This window comes from Brassica oleracea, chromosome C9, assembly GCF_000695525.1.
Source record: "Brassica oleracea var. oleracea cultivar TO1000 chromosome C9, BOL, whole genome shotgun sequence".
Classification (NCBI taxonomy): Eukaryota; Viridiplantae; Streptophyta; class Magnoliopsida; order Brassicales; family Brassicaceae; genus Brassica; species Brassica oleracea.
Window position 1 is genome coordinate 48,514,793 of NC_027756.1, and position 13,366 is coordinate 48,528,158.

At 36.0% G+C, this 13,366-nt stretch overlaps 3 protein-coding genes across 4 annotated transcripts; 2 read left to right on the plus strand and 1 right to left on the minus strand.

Moving 5' to 3' along the window:
• The first annotated feature begins 413 nt into the window (after nt 1–413).
• Nucleotides 414–2,708, plus strand: LOC106318620 (UDP-glucose 6-dehydrogenase 3-like). The gene is made up of 2 exons (XM_013756675.1): nt 414–517; nt 998–2,708. Exon 2 carries the CDS (start codon nt 1,020–1,022, stop codon nt 2,460–2,462), a length of 1,443 nt encoding a protein of 480 aa, XP_013612129.1. The 5' UTR covers nt 414–517; nt 998–1,019; the 3' UTR covers nt 2,463–2,708.
• Nucleotides 2,709–4,036: 1,328 nt separating this feature from the next.
• Nucleotides 4,037–7,317, plus strand: LOC106319497 (probable galacturonosyltransferase 14). Of its 2 annotated transcripts, none has more exons than XM_013757844.1 (6): nt 4,037–4,696; nt 5,139–5,194; nt 5,288–5,443; nt 5,521–6,111; nt 6,197–6,499; nt 6,573–7,317. In XM_013757844.1, exons 1-6 carry the CDS (start codon nt 4,534–4,536, stop codon nt 6,852–6,854), a joined length of 1,551 nt encoding a protein of 516 aa, XP_013613298.1. In that variant the 5' UTR covers nt 4,037–4,533; the 3' UTR covers nt 6,855–7,317. The 2 variants fall into 2 exon arrangements, with proteins under 2 accessions (XP_013613298.1, XP_013613297.1); XM_013757843.1 differs by having other exon boundaries at nt 4,038–4,720.
• Nucleotides 7,318–7,862: 545 nt separating this feature from the next.
• On the minus strand, nt 7,863–9,386 carry LOC106315957 (MATH domain and coiled-coil domain-containing protein At3g58210-like). Its single transcript, XM_013753808.1, has 5 exons — nt 9,314–9,386; nt 9,117–9,238; nt 8,870–9,027; nt 8,516–8,784; nt 7,863–8,439 (listed from the first exon to the last, which is right to left on the minus strand). The coding sequence occupies exons 2-5, from the start codon at nt 9,218–9,220 to the stop codon at nt 8,035–8,037; spliced, it is 936 nt and encodes a 311-aa protein (XP_013609262.1). The 5' UTR covers nt 9,221–9,238; nt 9,314–9,386; the 3' UTR covers nt 7,863–8,034.
• Nucleotides 9,387–13,366: the final 3,980 nt, after the last annotated feature.

The window sequence follows — 13,366 nt, forward strand, 5'->3', positions numbered from 1 at the left end:
AACAAGAACTGGTGTAATGTACATTTATGTTTTAAAATACTAGAAAAAATCTAAGAAAAGAAAAACGGATACATAGTATTTACTATTTAATAAACTGAATACGTGTATGCGATAAATTTTTGGTTGACATATACGAGAATACAGTCTATTAAAGTTGGTCGAGATCCAATCTCTTGACGGTGTAGTATGTCAAATGTTTAACGTGTCTTTAACACTTGAACACCACCTGCCAAACATTGTGAGACCCCCATCGTTTTCTTTGCAACCTTTTACATTTAATCTTTAACTGAAAGTGTTATTAGCTTAATTTAATTTTTTTGATTAAGCAATTAAATTAAAGTAACCCGAAAACACTTTTAAAACGCGTTACACTTTTGACGGTTTCAAGGGCATTTTAGGAATCTCAACACCTATATAAACTCCCTACTCGCCCCGCTCTTCTTCTCCATCGCCAGATTCAGCGATTCCCCCAGCTCCGTTTTCTTCGATTATTGTATACCACTAGCTTGCCACAAAGGTAAAATGATCAATTGTATCTTTCTCTCTGGTTAATCCGTGCTTTCGAGATCCAATTTTGTGATCCGTGTTTGGGTTCGATCTGTGTCGGTGATCCGCAAACGTAACTTAATTTTAATTTCTTGCTGCATGTACCAGATCTGAGATTTTGATTTGAATTTCTCGCTTTATGTTTATCATTTTCGTTGAATTTCGAGCTCATTGTTAAGCATGATCATGAATGTTTGATCACTGTTCTGATATTAATTGGATCATGTTTAAGTAAATCTATTTTTTTTGTACATCTGGTTTTCCTTAAACCGGATCTGGGTTTTCCATAACCGGATCTGGGTTTCCTAAAGTTTTGATTTTTACTGTGGATTCTACTTGTCAATGTTTATAGCTGTTATTCAAATTGCTAATGACCTTTTGTTCATTAATATTGTGTAATATATTGAATTTAATCTCTTACTTTTTTGGTGTTTATTTATGTTTAATTCAGGTTTTAAACAAGCAAAAAAAAAATGGTGAAGATATGCTGCATTGGAGCTGGATACGTCGGTGGTCCAACCATGGCAGTCATTGCTCTAAAATGCCCATCCGTTGAAGTAGCCGTCGTTGACATCTCCGTCCCAAGGATCACCGCCTGGAACAGCGACCAGCTCCCCATCTACGAGCCTGGTCTTGACGACGTCGTCAAGCAGTGCCGTGGGAAGAACCTTTTCTTCAGCACCGACGTTGAGAAGCACGTCAGAGAGGCTGACATTGTCTTTGTCTCTGTCAACACACCCACCAAGACCCGCGGTCTAGGAGCCGGCAAAGCTGCCGACTTGACTTACTGGGAGAGCGCTGCTCGTATGATCGCTGATGTGTCCGTTTCCGACAAGATCGTTGTCGAGAAATCGACTGTCCCGGTGAAAACCGCAGAGGCCATTGAGAAGATTCTTACGCATAACAGCAAAGGGATCAAGTTTCAGATCCTCTCCAACCCTGAGTTTCTCGCTGAAGGAACCGCCATTGAGGATCTCTTCAAGCCTGACCGTGTCCTCATCGGTGGTCGCGAGACGCCTGAAGGGTTTGCAGCTGTTAAAGCCTTGAAAGACGTTTACTCCCAGTGGGTCCCTGAAGAGAGGATCCTCACGACAAATCTCTGGTCCGCTGAGCTCTCCAAGCTCGCTGCTAACGCCTTCTTAGCTCAGAGGATCTCGTCGGTTAACGCGATGTCAGCTCTCTGTGAAGCAACGGGCGCCAATGTCACGGAGGTCTCTTACGCTGTCGGTAAAGACTCACGTATCGGTCCCAAGTTCTTGAACTCGAGTGTTGGCTTTGGAGGTTCTTGTTTCCAGAAAGACATCCTCAACTTAGTCTACATCTGCGAATGCAACGGCTTACCTGAAGTCGCTGAGTACTGGAAACAAGTCATCAAGATCAACGACTACCAGAAAACCAGATTCGTTAACCGCATCGTCTCCTCGATGTTCAACACCGTCTCCAACAAAAAGATCGCTGTTCTCGGTTTCGCCTTCAAGAAAGACACTGGAGACACGAGAGAGACCCCAGCCATCGATGTCTGCAAAGGCTTGTTAGGTGACAAAGCTCGTATCAGCATCTACGACCCGCAAGTCACTGAAGAGCAGATCCAGAGAGACTTGACCATGAACAAATTCGACTGGGACCACCCGCTTCATCTCCAGCCCATGAGCCCCACCACTGTGAAGCAAGTCTCGGTCGCTTGGGACGCGTACGCTGCGACCAAAGACGCTCACGGTATCTGCATTTTGACCGAGTGGGACGAGTTCAAGAAGCTCGATTACGAGAAGATCTTTGATAATATGCAGAAGCCGGCGTTTGTTTTCGATGGTAGGAACGTGGTGGATGCTGAGAAGCTGAGGAAGATTGGGTTTATTGTTTACTCTATTGGTAAGCCGTTGGACCAGTGGCTCAAGGATATGCCTGCTCTTGCCTAAACCAAAACCAAACAAAACCTCTTCCTTAGCTTTTTTTATTTCATTTTTTCCCCCGAATTATTATGTTTTTCATACAATTTTTTTTCCATTTTAATATGTTTTGAACAATAATTGTCGGTTCTGTTATTCTTATGAAAATCCAACAGAGATTTTTAGGTTTGGTTTCTGTTGGTAATTATGTACCTTGGGTTATCATATATTGTAAGTTTTTCAAGTATTATTACATGTTATAAAAAGTTTTCTCCAGTTGGAAATTACATTCATTTCTACATGAGCATAAACATAAGCTAAATCTTTTTTTTAAAATAAATCCTTGAAAACCCTAAACCCTTAGAATCAAAACCGACAAGCACCAAAGCATATCATGTCTTAAAAATAATATTTGGTAATAAAAATAATATTTGGTAATAAGGCCAAAACCAAAAAAGTATTTGGTAATAAGGCCAAAACCAAAAACGTATGATAATTCAGTGGTCACGGGTGGTAGTCCAATGGCGCTTGAGGGAATAAACCCAATACGGCGAACTCTGGTTCGAACCCCGCTAGCCACACGGATATGGGTTATTGCTTTCTGCTCATTTGAATACTCAGGAGAGGATCTATCCGTGGGTTGTACCTCCACTGTGGTTAGGTCTGTGTCTTTAATAGATTCGGGTTTAATTTTTTTTGTCAAAAAAAAAAACGTATGATAAGAAGCCAAAACCAAAGGAGTGGTTGGTGGTGATGAAACGTCGTGGAAAGAATAGCGCGAGTTTCTTGGGGGAACAAGTCTAATTTAGGTCAGTTGAAACTGCCAAAATGATGTGACTTTGAATCTAGGTTTTACAGAACTGAGCTTGGAAAAGGAGCTATGGAGTGTTCTGATTCAGCTCCTGAGATTAGTACTGAACCTTGTAAGAGGAACGTTGAGCATCAAACGCAGGTTATGCAACAAAATATTCGTCTAATCAAAGCTCTAGGTGGTCATCAGACGTTCCATCAGTAGAGGATGAATCCATAAATAAAGAAAAAAAATACTCTTGGGACAGACACAAGTGTAGTACTGCTCCTGCTTAAGGAATTTCAGGTCAAAACACACAGCATTCCGGTTTGAGTCAAAATTTTTGACGATTTGAAAAGTCATACTAGAATGTGTCGGTCGAAAATAATTGAGCATATAAAATGAAATTAAATAACACTACTTTTTGTAATATGTTCAGGTTCAACGAAAACGACACAGAGAAATGTACGGCACTTTGTACCTAATTTTGAGGAAAAACCCCCCTATGGTGAAATTGGACCTACCAGCTATTAATTAGCTAAGATAACATCAAATTAATTGTATAACACGCCCAGTTTTCATGTCAGAGGACGCGGTGTACTGTGCTGGTTTAAGACGTTAGGAAAAGATAAGATGGAGTAAATATCTAATTATCATGTATGGTGGAAAAGCAATTTAATTGTCAATTTTCATTACTACTAAGTTTGAATAGGAAAATTAGTTAATATATATCAATCATTTAAAAGAGGAGAGATGGAAAAGCAAAACTCTTTGCTTAGCAATGAAAATATAGGTGGAGACAGACAAGTGTATAATTAGCACTCTACAAAACAATCCCTAAACTCAAGGTTAAGACACCAATTCATTAATACTCTCACTTAATTATTATAGATCTTGAAATAAAGTATAGTTTATTTTTATTTTATTTTATTCTTTTTATATATCCACCGGCAAAACGAGAGATCACTGAGAACAAAAGCTCTTTGATATTCCTCTCTTCATTCGTTTCTTCTTCTTCCTCAGCTCTTTGAATTCGAATCAGTATAAAAGACGTGACTTTGTGGCAAACCCATTTTCGATTTATCGTATTGAGCGGGAATCTCAAATTTTGATTGGTGATCGGGAAATCTCCAATGCGGTCTACGAGAATTCCACAAGGAAGAAGAAGAACGGCGACAAGGAACCAATCAGAGAAGAAGGAGGCTAGATCGAGAATCGGGAGGAGGAATCTGATCTGATGTTGTGTTTGGGATTGCTACGAATTAGGGTTTTCGATTTCGTCGTGGTGGTGGTGGTGAGGCTGCACGATCAATGATGCAGCTTCACATATCGCCTAGCATGAGAAGCATCACGATCTCGAGCAGCAAGGTCGCAGCTCGCCACATCTCTTACCGAACTCTCTTCCACACCATCTTGATCCTCGCCTTCTTGTTGCCTTTCGTCTTCATCCTCACCGCTCTCGTTACCCTCGAAGGTGCCAACAAGTGCTCCTCCATTGGTAAAATAAAAATCACCTCTTTTTAGGATCCTCTGTTTTGGATTAGGATCTTCCTTAGCATGCTGACAAAAAAGTTTGCATCTTTTTAGTGTCCATTGTCACAAGCATCTTGTTGTGATCGTACTAGAATGGGGCTTAAGTCAATCAAGTTTTGTTTTTTTGTTTTTTGGATTTTTCTTGTTAGGTCCCCCACTGGTTAAATTTTGTAGGATCTTGCTTCTCAAGGAGCTGTACATATAATTTTCATAATCTGTTTCTTACATTTTTTCCTATCAATTCATTTTTGTTGTATTGTGGAGCTGAATAATTTTTTGTTATTCTATATGCTGTCTGAGGTATCTCGGTTCTATGCTTTGTTATGTGGTTTATGATGTTCATTTGCTGAAGTTGAATGATCTGCTTTGCTTCTTACTCTTAGATTGTTTAGGGAGGCGGTTAGGTCCACGTCTTCTTGGTAGGGTAGATGATTCAGAGGTGAGTTGTTGCTTTTCTTTAGTCTCTTATTTTTTCATCTTCTTGAATATTTAGTAGTATTTTCTTACTCCCATTATGTCTCTCTTGCTGCAGAGACTAGCTAGAGATTTTTATAAAATCCTTAACGAAGCAAGCACTCAAGCCATTCCAGATGGTTTGAAGCTTCCAGATTCTTTTAATCACCTTGTTTCCGATACCAAGAATAACCACTATGATCCCAAAACATTTGCTCTTGTCCTGCGAGCCATGGTACTACGCTTTGTCTCTATATAAATTAGCAGATAATATCTTTATGTGATTGTGTTTATCTCTCTGCCTTGAAACAGATGGAGAAGTTCGAGCGGGACATTAGGGAAACTAAATTTGCAGAGCTAACGAACAAGCACTTTGCAGCAAGCTCCATCCCCAAAGGCATACACTGTCTCTCCCTAAGACTGACGGATGAATACTCCTCCAACGCTCACGCTCGTCGTCAACTACCTTCACCAGAGCGTCTCCCTGTCCTTTCGGATAACGCTCACCACCATTTCATCCTCTCCACCGACAATATACTGGCTGCATCGGTCGTGGTCTCCTCCGCAGTGCAGTCATCTTCAAACCCTGAGAGAATCGTCTTCCACATCATCACAGACAAGAAGACCTACGCCGGTATGCATTCGTGGTTCGCGCTCAACTCTGTGGATCCTGCTATAGTGGAAGTTAGAGGTGTTCATCAGTTTGACTGGCTGACGAGAGAGAATGTTCCGGTTCTGGAAGCTCTGGAGAGCCATAACGGTCTCATGAACTATTACCATGGGAGTCATGTCGCTGGTGCAAACCTCAGCGAAACAACTCCGAGAAGATTTGCTTCGAGGTTGCAGTCTAGAAGTCCTAAATACATATCTTTGCTCAACCATCTTAGAATATATATACCTGAGGTGAATCTTTATATCTCTTGTTTCAATTTTTCAGTTGTGATTCATTCATATGCTAATTTCATCTCTTTTTTAATTGGAATTTTAGCTTTTCCCGAACTTGGACAAGGTGGTGTTCTTAGACGATGATGTAGTTGTTCAGAGAGACTTGGCTCCGCTTTGGGATGTTGACCTTGGTGGTAAGGTCAACGGAGCAGTGGAGACTTGCAGGGGTGAAGATGCAAGTGTGATGTCAAAGAGGTTAAGGAACTACTTCAATTTCTCTCACCCGAACATAGCAAAGCATTTGAATCCTGAGGAATGCGCTTGGGCTTACGGTATGAATGTATTCGATCTAAAGGCTTGGAGAAAGACGAACATCAGAGAAACGTATCACTCATGGTTAAGAGAGGTAAATCAAAGAAGCCTTGCGCTCTTTTTGTTATCTCACTCTCTTACTGTGTTTGCTTTTGGTTTTTGAGCAGAATCTGAAGTCGAATCTGACAATGTGGAAGCTTGGAACGTTGCCTCCTGCTCTTATTGCGTTTAAGGGTCACGTCCATATTATAGACTCGTCATGGCATATGCTTGGTTTAGGCTATCAGAGCCAGGCCAACGTAGAGAGTATCAGGAAAGCTGCAGTGATCCATTACAATGGGCAATCAAAGCCGTGGCTGGAGATTGGTTTCGAGCATCTCCGGCCGTTTTGGACAAAATATGTCAACTACTCGAATGATTTCATCAAGAACTGTCACATCTTGGAGTAGCGAAAAAACGAAACTTTCAGATGGGATTATATTGAAGGTAACTACGGGTGTAAAAGACAGAGGAAAGATATTAGGAAGAGAAGAGATAAAAACAGGAGCAGAGCACTGCAGGTTTTACTCACTCTAAAAAAGATTTAAGAAATATTAGTTTGCTACATACATATAAGATACTTGTTGCAGAGCGAAGGGGATGATGCTACTGCTGCAGGTGCATAAGAGAAAGGGAGAGATAAAAAAGATTCATTCTTTATGTAGGATAGAAGGTACCCTTTTTTGAAATTCGTTCAGAGAGAATATGAAAATTAGTGAGTCTTTTATAAGAATGAGAAAGATTGGATTATATTAGATTTGTATTGGTTAAATATGAAGGGGGGTGATATGACCAGAAAAGGGGTAGTGTTTGATAGTTGAAGAGCAATGTATAAACACTTTTGTTGCTTTTGCTCTACATCTATCTTATTTATATAATTTCTGGTTCTTTAGAAAAATATCTTCTTTGTTAGCTGCATAGTCATTTGAAGCTGCTGTGATTTGTAATTGTAATGTAATCACTTGAGCTGAAGTTGATGGGTTACTACTACCAATAAACGACGGAGAAATCCAAATGCTTTGTGATGATGAAAAGTTACAAATTTTTACAGTGAATTTGGTATCTTTGCTAATAATAATTCAAAAAAATAAATGGGATATTAAAAGGTTGAGAAACAGAGAAGGGGGTAAAGAATTAAAGATAGTGAAAGACGGGAAACTGATTAGCGCGGGTAGAAGAAGAAGAAGAAGAACCAGACAAACATAGAGAGTATCAGGAAAGCTGCAGGGATCCATTACAATGGGCAATCAAAGCCGTGGCTGGAGATTGGTTTCGAGCATCTCAGGTGCTGTCACCACAATGCATGTTATCATGCAACCAGAGGTTACAAACAACAACTCATATTAAGCAATCAAGATTTTTGTTTTCATTGATGAACTGTGACCACATAAAGAATGGACTTAGCTTAGAATCTTGATAGCTAAATATAGAAAACTGTAAAACTTTTTAAGTAAACTATTTACAGGCAATTATCCGTTCACAAAGGCATGGAAAAAAAGACATTGTTTTCCACTGAAACTCGGTGCATTACAATTAAAACATCCTAGAGATTGAAACGAACAGACCAGAACACAGCAAGCAGGACCCCAGTTAGAAAAACTCATCCAGTGTTAGATGAGTTCTGGCGGCAGACACCTTTGCCTTCTCTTTCTCCAACAAAGCTTCTATCTCTGAGCACTTTTGCTTAAGGTCCTTCAGTTCTTCCTCTAACTCTTGCATCCGAGCCTCACCGGTCTGCTCCTCCTCCTTCTTTTCCTTCACTTCCTCGAGCTTCTTCTCCAACCAATCCACCTTAAAGCCCGCATCTTTCACGTGTGCTAGTGCATTCTGCGCTTCCACCAGATCTTCGCTGGAAAGCTCCTGAGGTGACTGGCAGAGTGTTTCGATCAGGGAGAGTAGGACAGTCATGCATGCTTTCCTCAGATGTTGGTTCTTTGCACGGAATTCTAATGCAATGTCAGAATGTTTTTCAAAGATACGGCTCACGAGTTTCACCTGCAAGTGAAAAAAGGATCGAGTACTGTAAAAATATATATATATTACAAAGTGTGTGTATTTCCTAGTTTCTTACTTGTGAAGAAAGAACTTGAAACCCATTGACATCTACCCAATCACAACCATCATCCAGCTTTGTCTTTGTCAGAGTCAGAGGTGGGATTGCCTCTTCAGATTTTTCTGGTACTTCTAGTTTGCCAACAACTTCAAGAACCTCTACCTCCACATCAATATTGACTTGTTCATTAACAATAAACCCAGCATTTTTGGCATTAAGCTCACTAAGGGGAATAAAGGATGAAAATCCCCAGTCCGTTTCCTCGCAATTAAACAAGTGTTGAGATTCTGGAACAACAATAAAAAAAACATTTAACTTTCAGGTTGTCCGCTTGATAAGAAAAAAACATCATAAAGTAGAAACAATATTCACCTAGCTGTCGAGAGGCATTTCCGGGAATTTGATTAACTATCGTAATGGAAAATTTTGCGTGCCTTGTCCACCCAGAAGGCAAATTATCATCAGCAACCACCAAAAATAGGGACAATTGATCATCCTTACGAAGTCCCTTGGGAAAGGCCATGAGACGCCTACATGCAGAAAGCATGCTAAAATTATTATTGATGTCCTGAACCTAAAACTTTAAACTTTAAACAGAAGAACCTGAACAAGTCCTTACCATTTGGAGCCACCGCTGACGAATTGATCTGAGTATATTTTCTCAGATTCCAAAGATGAGAAATTTTTAATCACCCAAGTGAACTTTCTAGATTCATGCCCCATTGGTCTTGATGGTGACTCCTGCAAATCCAAATTAATTTGTAAATCAAACAAACTGACTATTGGAGAAAACGAAAAGAGTCCATGAAATCAAACCAGTATATGATCAAAATAATGAACAGCGAAAGAGTGAGACGCGGACTGACTTTTAACAAGAGAGAAGAGAGGAATGCGAAACCGGGCCTCGTGGTCTGGCGGTATAGGAACCTCGGCTGAAGTGCCCGCCATCACGAGTTCGAGGCCCAGCCACAGCGGATTTAACATGATTTCCGTTTGGCCGCCAGGACCCTCCAGTTCCGATTGGACGCGGTGAACAAGCTTGATCCAGTCTTAAAAAAAAAAAAAAAAAAAAAAAAGAGGAATGCGAATCGCTTCACCTCCTCATGCCGCTTTGATTAGTAAATGACAATCTGATAGTATTTATTTTTAATTATCATCAAAGCCACGTGGGCAGACTTTATAGGTATAAATAAAAGGGACAATCCCATATACATCGGTGATGATTGGTAAAATCTATGAGTGCTGTACATAGTATTTTTAAATCTAAAGCACTAAAATCTAAACCAATCAAGCTTTATTAACATTCATATGTCTACAGCAATTTAGAAAATGAACGTCTGTGAGAGTGCTTTAGAAAGCCAAATGTCCACAGCTCATTTTTTTTTAGCTTTCCAAAAAATTGTAACATTTCATTTAACTTTTACAGAAAGAATATACTAATAAATAATAAACTTATTGCAAGAACTATTTGATTACGGACTGGTTTTTAGTTTAAGCATATGAACCTATTGCATGAACTATTTTGTTGACTTGATATTAATTATTTAATTCATTTAATAATATTTTCTGCACTATCTTATTATGCTGTTCTATTTTATCCATTATTATTAAGTTTTTTTATATCTAAATTTAATATATTTTTATAATATTTCTAAGCTATGGCAAAAAAATTTTGCAATAATAATAGTGGCTGTTTCGAGATAATATATGGAGCGATTACAAGATAATATTATATTCGAGTAAACGTTGCTATTAATTTTTTATCAAGGAAAAATGATTATTAGAAAATTTAAAATATTATTAATTTAAATGTTTAAGAATTTTCAGTAAAATAATATGAGTTTAACATTTAATTTTGTATATATATTGATATTATGTTAAATACATGTATATTAATCTACAGCTGATGTACACCAATCATGCTTTTAAAGAATTTAAAGCTAAAATCTTACGGTCAAAATTTTACAGCTAAAATTCTAAAGCAAAAGAACTAAATCTACAACCATTACCAATCAGACTCAATCCTAAAGAACCAAATTCAACGGATTATGCCTCAAATAACCAAACACTGTATCAAAATATATCCGAATCAAATTTATATATTTAAATAATTTTATTACTTTAAATTTAATATAAAATAATATTCAAATCATAAAAGATATTTTGAAATAGTCCAAAATACTTGAAAATATATGCAAATAGTTAAAATTAAATGTCTAAATACCTAAATTATACTCAAAACACCAAAAAAATTGAAATATCTAATGATTCTCTATCCAAATATTCAAACCTAACCAATTTACATGTTAATTTAAGTTATTTTAGCATACATTATTCAGAATCATATGATATATATTTTTTATTTATTAGATTTTGAAAAGTTTAAAGTGTATATGAATTTTCTAATTTTAAAAATAATTTAGACGGGTTATCCGAACCCCAAATCGAACCCACAAAAAATTCGAGTCAAACCCGAACCAAAATTTATAAATTTCTGAATCGGACTGAAATATTTAAACCCGAAAACTCGAAAACCCGAATAGACCTAAACCCAACCCAAACGCCCACATTTAAAATTGAGACAATAGTTTAGAAGGCATTTGACATTATACAATAATTCTCGCGGAAAATAGTTCGTCAATCCATTTTTCCATGTAACATTTGAAGTGGGTTTGGTTGATTACGTTGGGGTTTGAGTTTCAAAGAGAAGCTCGGATTCCTAAACTTATCAGAAACCCTAAAGATGATCTGAAACATGACAAATGTGTCTGTTTTTGTTTTTATTGATCGCTTTTGAGGTTTGATTTCAAATGTAATTCTGATTCTTAATAGTGAACTAGAATGTTTTGATCAAAAAAAAAAAAAAATTTGATCAAAAAAATAGTGAACTAGAATGTAACCGACGAAACCACATTGTACCACATATGTATTAATACGTTTCTGTTATTATTAACTGATCTCCAAGTTACCATTGTAGGACCTTAATTCACAGTCGGAATAATTATAAACTAGTGAACAAAAAAAAAAAAAAAAAAAAAAGGAACATTTAATAATTATAGAAATATCATGAGTCAAACGAACTGGAAAACGAGTTTTTGCAGAGTCACTAACTCAAAAAAACGTTCTGTACTGCGACAGCTGTACCACGATTAGTTTTATATATTTCTTTTATTCACATCACTTGAATAAGAAACCTAGTAAACCTTCGTTATAAATGAAAAATAAATAAAAAGAAGTGGAAAAGATTGTTGTTGTTCCCATTATGGTTAGTGGAATCAGATGAAACATTATATAGCTTAAAAAATGCCAAAAACGTTTTTGGTCTTAGTGAAAATAAATACTGCATTAAATTTTGGTTTTAACCACAAAATTAATCAAAAAATTAAAGAATCTTTTTTTTTAGTTTGGCAACCAAGACTAATTCTTAACAAGAGTTAATGACTTTTGACCAAGTTTATTCTCTAAAAGATTTGTTTGTTTTCATAATCAAATTCTTGTTTATGTAGTGATCAATTACATAAAATAAAACTTTGATATAACAATATAGGTTGTTGGATCATGATCCGCGTACCCTAACCATTATCTAAACCGAACTCAAGTCCGAGTTTACATTGACTCAACTTGGTGTACGCCCTTGGTTTAGTATAAATTCACATTTTTCTGAATCTATGTAATTGTCTAAGGTTATCAAATTTGTTAAACTTCTCCACTCTGTCTATTTTGTGCTATTGAAGCAATAATCTTAATACAAACATTTTTCATTCAAACAATTTTCAGTTTTAACATATGTATTAAAACTAAGTTCCAACAACCATTAGAACAAACTCAACTGTCAAACAATTAAGAAAATTACTGTAGAATAGTGTATAACGCCCTTCACGAGCGACTCACTATATACTAACTCAGGAATAAAAGCCAATATACATTTAGCCAATCTAAACTTTAGATTTTGATTTTTAGGTTGTGGCTTTTAGATTTTAGTTTTTAAATTTTAGTTTTTAGTCTTTGGTTTTTGTTTTTGCAGTCGATTTTTTTTTTTTTAAACATGAATGGCTGTTCTAGATTTGGTTTTTGGTTTTTAGTTTTTGGTTTCTATTTTTAATATTAATAAAAATAAAAAATATTAATAATAGTAAAATGTTTATTCTGAAAAATAAAAAATAAAATGTTATTATCCACGATTAATATGTGTTGATTAGTTAAAAAAACTTACGTAAGTTGGATCATGTTATTTTTTTAAATAACAAACTATAAAATTTTGGATTTTGGTTTTTGATTTTAGATTTTTTTTATTTCTAAATTTTTATTTTTTAAAAATATTTTTATTTTTCTTATTTTTATTAGTGTTATCTTTTATTTTAAAATTTTCTAACTTATAGATTGATTTTAAAAACCAAACTTAAATTACCAAAAGAATATATACAAAAAATCAATAAATAATACCAATATATTATTAACAAAACATGTAAACTCTACATAAAAGTAAATTTAAATACTTAAGTTAATTTTATTGACAAGTTTTAAAAATTTTCTTATTAAACATATGCTTTTTATTAAATCTGATTTGTTTAGTATTTATTGTTTTATTTGTTTTCGTGTTATTAAAGCATAAATATAGCAAAAATTTAATTTAAAAAAAAAATTGAAAAACTGTCGTTAGATTTGGAGGAAACCATAAAAACTTGCATTTTGGTTTTTTTTTTTATAAAAAACAGTTATTTATAAGAAAACTAGTTTATCTAGATTATAAGAAATCTATTTCTTTAAAAGCTTGATCGTCTAAAAAATAGTTTTTAGAAAAACAAAAGTCAAAAACTACTTCAAAAACCAAAACAATCAAGGGGTTTTTGCCAAAACTAACCCACAACT

Coding starts and splice junctions, on each gene's coding strand:
- LOC106318620 (XM_013756675.1), top strand. CDS start 1,020: ATGGTGAAGATATGCTGCATTGGAGCTGGATACGTCGGTGGTCCAACC.
- LOC106319497 (XM_013757843.1), top strand. CDS start 4,534: ATGATGCAGCTTCACATATCGCCTAGCATGAGAAGCATCACGATCTCG. Junction 5,195..5,287: donor GTAGGGTAGATGATTCAGAG/GTGAGTTGTTGC, acceptor CTCTTGCTGCAG/AGACTAGCTAGAGATTTTTA. Junction 5,444..5,520: donor CTCTTGTCCTGCGAGCCATG/GTACTACGCTTT, acceptor GCCTTGAAACAG/ATGGAGAAGTTCGAGCGGGA.
- LOC106315957 (XM_013753808.1), bottom strand. CDS start 9,220: ATGGGGCATGAATCTAGAAAGTTCACTTGGGTGATTAAAAATTTCTCA. Junction 9,028..9,116: donor GTCAGCGGTGGCTCCAAATG/GTAAGGACTTGT, acceptor TTCTGCATGTAG/GCGTCTCATGGCCTTTCCCA. Junction 8,785..8,869: donor AAATGCCTCTCGACAGCTAG/GTGAATATTGTT, acceptor TTGTTGTTCCAG/AATCTCAACACTTGTTTAAT.